Source organism: Orycteropus afer, unplaced genomic scaffold (genome assembly GCF_000298275.1).
Source record: "Orycteropus afer afer isolate SDZICR_OR568_19922 unplaced genomic scaffold, OryAfe1.0 scaffold00079, whole genome shotgun sequence".
Classification (NCBI taxonomy): domain Eukaryota; kingdom Metazoa; phylum Chordata; class Mammalia; order Tubulidentata; family Orycteropodidae; genus Orycteropus; species Orycteropus afer.
This window is the reverse complement of record NW_006921666.1, coordinates 10,507,515-10,514,274: the sequence shown is the minus strand read 5'-3', so window position 1 is coordinate 10,514,274 and position 6,760 is coordinate 10,507,515. Positions and strand designations below refer to the sequence as shown.

General features: G+C 40.9%; 1 protein-coding gene across 1 annotated transcript in view; it reads left to right on the top strand.

Moving 5' to 3' along the window:
• The window catches only part of RGS6 (regulator of G protein signaling 6), a 302,264-nt gene that overhangs the window by 196,184 nt on the left and 99,320 nt on the right, over positions 1-6,760 (top strand). The window contains exon 11 of the mRNA XM_042781016.1: positions 2,329-2,439. Within this exon, the coding sequence (XP_042636950.1) occupies positions 2,329-2,439 (111 nt within the window). The remainder of the gene's footprint in view (positions 1-2,328; positions 2,440-6,760) is intronic.

Here is a 6,760-nt window from a genome sequence, read left to right as displayed (position 1 = left end):
AATAAAATCCCTGTTTGTTTAAACCACCCATTTTTGGTATTTTCTGTTAGAGTGACACTAGAGAACCAAAACAGACTTCCATTACTGAAAACACATGATTTCAACAAAATATTCAAAGCAGAAAATAATTGGGTCTTGACAGGGTTAAAATGAAACATAGACTTAATACCCCCAGAGCTATGAGAAGATATATCATTCATCAAGCAAGAGCAAAATAAGCGGAAAAGGCAGCTGATGTACAAGAGTATTTGGAAACTTAAGAATATGATGATACAAATTTTAAAAATTTAAAAATAGTAAGTTCAGAAGATGGTTAGAAAAGATAAGGAGATGATAAACAGGAGAGAAAGTTAGATTATCATTTCAAGATGTCTAATATTTAACAACAAAGAATTATATAGAAAGAGAAAACAGGAAATAAAGAGAATAAAGTTACCAAAGACATAAGATTTCTAGGAAATATTGTTTTGTGTATTGCAAATTGTGCCCACCACAGTGAACAAAAATAACCAGCAAGATCCATGGTGAAATTTCAGATCCTGAGGGCAGTGAGTTTAGTTTGATTTTGGTTTAATGGCAATAAAGAAGAGATTCTAAGTTTCCAGAAAGAAATGAAACTGAACAAAAGAACAAGGAACAAAATGGATCAATAATTCTCAGTACTAACACTAAAAGGAGCAATGCCTTGGAAATTCTGAAGGAAAATTATCTTCCATCTAGATCTATGTCCAGCACAATCAGTCAAGTGTGAATATAAAATAAAAACATTTTCAGACCTGCATGAACTAGAAATATTTTTTCTCATGTACCTTATCTTAGGAAACGACTAAAGGATGTACTTCAACACAACCAGGGAGTAAAACTAAGAGACAGCCATGAAACTCAGGAACCAAAGGGCTTTAACACAGGAGTGAAGGAAGTCCCAGGGTAATGGTTTTGTATCAAGCTTAGAGAGCAGACAGTCCAGATTGGTGCAAAAGAACTAGAGGCTTTGAAGGAGAAGGCCTCTGGGAGGCCAGGGGACAGAACTGATAGATTATCTAATGTATTTAAGATGTGAAAAATTTATTGCTAGATATTTAACAGACTTATTCGGACACTTGAACAAATCAGTACACTACTCAGTTCAGCAGTACGCTGTCTTCATGTGGACACTGACTATTGCTTTAACAAAAATTGTTATGTAATTTTATTTGGAGGATCATAGGAAGAAATGTGTGTGGGGTGGGGGGGGAGGAGTTGGGAACTTGTAAGTAGAAAATTAAATCCTTGTCTACAATTGATAAATAACAGTTATAAGACATATAATTTAGAAATAAAAAGGTAAATGCTAGAAGAAATGGTTAAAAGTGTAGAAAGAGGTTGGGTTGGTTAGGAGGGATACCAAAACCAAACTCACTGCCATCAAGTCAATTCTGACTCATAGCGACCTCTCCTTGGGTTTCTGAGGTGGTATCTCTACAGAAGTAGATTGCCCAGTCTTCCTTCTGAGGAGTGGCTGGTGGGTTTGAACCTCCAGCCTTCTGGTTAGCAGTCAAGTGCCTTAGGCACTATGCTACCAGAGATCCTATTAGAAGGGACAGGAGGAAAAAAAAAGTATCTTCCCTTTGTGTGTGTGTGTGTATGTATATTCTCTTAGTGCTGTTTTATTTTTTAGCTAGCTACATGTATTTTGATAAAAATCAAAATTAGTTTCAAACCAATTTTGTGGCCATTTAAATTAAAACCGGAAAAACTAAGTTGCTTTTTGGATAACTGCTTATGTTAACCTCTTGTGATGTGTCAGGATTTAAAAGCCTCTGTAAGAAGAAAGCCCTCCCGTTGGGAATGCTGGGCGGGCAGCCTGGCAGAACGGCGGTCTCACTCCCCACTGTAGTGTCCCAGATGCCAGGAGATCTGGAAAATCAGCCATTGAAAACCCAACACAGCACAGTTCTATTCTGACACACACTGGATTGTCCTGAGGCAAAATCAACTGGACAGAAACTAGTTTTTTTATCAGTATAGTTAGCATAACCAGAAAAAAACAGAGATGCACTAAGGTTTAGGTAAAGAGTTGAGTGGAAAAAAAGATATAAAACATAGATGGATGCTATGACTGCAAGGATATGCTATGGTATATTATGACTACAACGTTGCAAAAATGCTGTGTTCACAATAAGGAACAAGCACAGATAAGAACAATTTAATTTGTCAGAAGTGGGAGTGAAGGTAATTTTTTTCCCTTTAATGCATAATTATATGAAGACTACTATAAAGTTTGTATAAAAATGTATAAAGTTTCTATGGGCAATATACAACATTCCTTGCTCTGTCTCCCTGTTGCAGCTTAATTGCTTACACGGAACAGTATGTGGAATATGATCCTTTAATAACACCAGCTGAGCCTTCCAACCCCTGGATCAGTGATGACATTGCTTTATGGGACATAGAGATGAGGTAAGAAAACGTTTTAAGGCTTGAGAAAGGGAGAGATATAGGGGGAAAAAATGCATATGATTGATTCTCTTAGGTTGATTGTTTTTGCTAAAAGACTTTCCACGTGGTACTTAAGCTGAGCGCTTAAGCACTCAGCTGTTTGCCGAAAGGTTGGAAGTCTGAGTCCACCTAGAGGCACCTCAGGAGAAAGACTTGTCAATGTACTTCCCAAAAAATCAGCCACTGGAAACTCTGTGGAGCACATGTGAAGTCACCATGAGTCAGAATCGACTAGATAGTAACTGGTTTAGTTTGGTTGGGTTTTTATTGCTGGAACAGAAATATCCTTTCCACTGATTACTGCTTCCTCATGGCTTCTACCTCCTTAAAACTTTTCTTTGTTCATGGATCCTTGTGGCTTCCCTATGGCTTCTCTCTGACCTTCGGAACATTATGATAACAGGCACTGTCACTCACCATTTCCCAGTTCTCATTGCTGGAGAGAAGATTCTGTTGACTCAACATATTTTTTTGTACTACACAGCAATGAACAACAACAATAATAGCTGCCACTTACTATGTACTGATGACACCACACAGTAAATGCCTTATGTTAAATTCCTGTGACAAGTGATCATTTTCACTCTCACCATTTCACAAATGTGGAAACTGAAGCACAGAGGAGTTAATGAAACTGCCCTGGGTCACAAAGCTAAGGGTGGAACCCAGGCAGAGGATTCCCAAGCCGTGATTTTCATCATTCTGCTCTTCTGGAGTAACTGGTGGCAGTAATTCCCTCCAGTAGCTCCTTCCCTGGGAGGGAAGCTGGTATGTTTACTTAATAACTGCAGAATAGAAGCCCAGAGGAACCTGGAACATTTTCAGAGCTGCAGAAGGAAACACAGAGACACATCTGGAGTAGTGGGACTTTGCAATCTCTGCCCCTTGGCTAGATGACTTTCTCTTTTGTTTTTCTCGCGGTCACCCTCGCTCTCGCCCTCGCTCTTGCCTCCTGAAATGGAAAAACCTTATATATTTAAAAAAAAAAGTAATGAAAATAAATTTTTAGGCTGAAAAATTTAAACTATGCAGAGGTACATAAAGAAGAAATTCTTTCTTCCTCTAACCAGTCTTATTTTCCATGAAGAACCTCTGTTTACAGTTTAATACATTGCTCTTAAACTCTGTCAGGGTACCTCAGAGAACACGAGATTATCACAGGATTTCAATGTTTGAGGTCCATGTAGTTAGAACTGCCATATGTCAGATACTGCATAAACTAATTTGAAATTTTTCATCACGTCAATGTTACACCACCTTATATTCCTTTAATTGATACCACATCTTTGCAACCTGAGTTTTCAGGGTAGATACTGTGGCACAAAGCAAGTACCATCCAAAAGCAGTAAATGTGGGTGTCGGGGTCCAATCTGATTCCATAGTTTGTGAAAATGTGCAGTGCCCAGCAGGCATACTTTCCATTCATATATGTGGTCATTTAAGAATGATAACGGTATTATTTTTATTTCAATATGTGTATATTTCAAACAGCTACTAAGTTGTTCAGACATAAATACATATAAGTTGCTTGAACCTGACTATTTAATAAACAAAGATTTAAATATTTCTTTTGGAGCACAGTGAAAAATGCTGAGATACACAGAGTCCCATGAACTCATAAAGTTTGGGTGTCTGTCCCTTCAGATTTTTATGCATCTACAGTATCCTATTATTTTGCACAAATGTATTCATTATATATACACTGATTCATAACTTTTTTTAAAATTAATGATATATCACAGCAGTCTTTCCATGTGAATGCATATAGATCCATGTTATCCTTTTTTAATAGCTACATGGTGTCCATCCTGAAATGGGTTCTTTTAATCCACTTTTGCCTTAGTTCTTGGGAAAAACAGCTTGAACAATATTTCCTCTAAGCCTTAAATAGTTACTTTTGCTCTAGTTTTCTACACTAGACAGTTTGTTGCGTTTGTCTGGGTTGACTGAAATTTCTTGGGTAAGCTGTAAACAACTTGAGTTTGATACTTTTTGTCTGTTTCCGGCTTGCAGCTTGCCCTGGGTTGGTATGCACCTTGCAGGGATTGGTGATTAGACTATTCAAAGGAAGTGACTAAAGCCTAGTAAGCAAATACCCTGTCTGTGGCCTACTGAGAAGGGATTGGTCAGTTTGTTGCCCCTGTTGGGAGGGGCCATGCTTGAAATTCACAAGCAGCTGTGTATAAATGCAACCAGTTCTACACAGGTTTTTCAGTCAGAAAGAAGCAATAGGAAAAAAGAGGAAGCAGAGAGAGGAAAGAGGAGGCAATAAACCTCCTAAAAGAGTTGTAATATGGGTCAAGGCTATAACACTGAAGCTGTTGACAGGCCTCAAGGGGGCTCCGAGGCAGAGCTGGCAGTGACAGATGTGATGGTCTTGAGTGGCTTGACAGCTAGGTGCAGTTACTCCCCATGATGAGATTGGAATCGACTCCATGGTGGAATCTAATGTGAGCAGCAAATTAGCTGTGTGACCTGCTAGCAGTGTATATGGGGAAGCTTTGAGGAAGGCCTCTAGCTTTATGGCACGTCTGGATCCTGCATTTGGCCAAGTCTTCAGCTCAATGACCTGCCACATTGTCTGCTGATCTTGGGATTTTTTCTGGGCGTGAACCAGTGTTACACCACATGTCCATTGATTTTGGGATTGCGCCATTGCCGACCTTGTGTTCGTCAGCCTCAGCAGCCAGCAGCTGCCTGCATTACAAGAAGTTTCCAGCTCCAGTGGGCCTGGAATAAGAGAGAGAGCTGAAGCTCAAGGTCAAAGGTACTTCACCCAGCCTGTAGAGCTGGCACTCTGAATTTGCACTTCTAGCCTCCTAAACTGTAAGAGAATAAATCCCTCCTCCCATAGCCATCCATTTGTAGTATTTCTGTGATAGCAGCACTAGAGAATCAAGATAGTGGTCCAGGGTGGCAGCTAGTCAGATGCCTCATAACATTTTCCTTACAATAAAGACCCAAGCATACAAGTGAATTGGATATAGATGACAACTTTGGAACACTGAGTATCAAAGACAGGCTAAAAAATCAAACCAAATGCCAAGTAGAAGTAGAGACTGTACAAAAACAGACATGGAGAATCACAAATCACCAGCACCTTGCCAGCCAAACCTGCACAGTGTAGCCATACTGAGACACAGCAAACCTGCACAGTGCAGGCATACTGAGACACAGCAAGCAACGTTCCCAGTTGAAGACCCCCTCATCTAGCGTAACTGAGCAGAAGCAACTCTTTATCCATGTCCAGAGCCAGGCAGAAGTACTCCCTACTGTGTGAAAGTTGTTCAGTCACCTCACTCACTGCATCCTCCCAACCCCATGTGCCAGAGATTCATGGACCTGCACTATCCCCCCCCACATACATCATGGTCCAGTGGTACCCACCACTGCCCTACCCCCTGAGCCAGGGGCCCATGAATTGGCAGTGCCTGCCCCTTCACTCAGTTGCTCATGCTAAGGATCTTTGGATTGGTGGCACCAGCCTCTCCATCTGGTCACCTATGCCAGGGCCCACTGATCAGTGGCACCTCCTTCTCCCTCCAGCTGCCTGTGTCAGGGGCCCAAAGACGAGCAGCACACCACCCCCCTTGTATTTCACTCTAGAGGATAGGGGCATGCCCTTCTGGCAGCATCCATGGACTGGCACCATGCCCCCATTTCATCCACTGCACAATTCCCCACTGCAGTTGGAGACTCATGCCTACTTCAACCACCCCCACAAAGCCAGCCCAACCCAGCAACCAGTGAGACCACTCTGTGCACCCAAACCCAGGTGACCAGGCAAACAGACATATCACCTCACCAGCAATACCAGCTACATCCACAGCACTCTCACAAGACTAGTGAACAGTGACCTACACTCACAAACCCAGCTGCTGCCCTACCCACCAAGTGACAGGTGGTGAGAGCTCCAGTGTGGCAAGACTAGCAACTAGAGTAACACACAAACCTCACTTACTCAGAAATACCAAAACAAAACAAAAACTCAGGATACAGCAAACAAAAACACAATAAATAAATATAACACTTTAATGCCTCAAAGAAAACAAACATCAAATCACATAAAGATGCAGGACAAGATAACTCCAGCAAGTGACCAAAATAAAGAATGAGAAAACCTTCCAGAGGGAGAAATGGTAATGGAACTTACCTGATAAGGAATTCAAAAGACTAATATATAGGGCCAAATTTTCCAACTACCGGTGATTCTTCTTTGTTTCCAACTTTTGCATTCCAGTCACCAGTGATAATTAACACATCCTGATTGCATGTTTGGTCA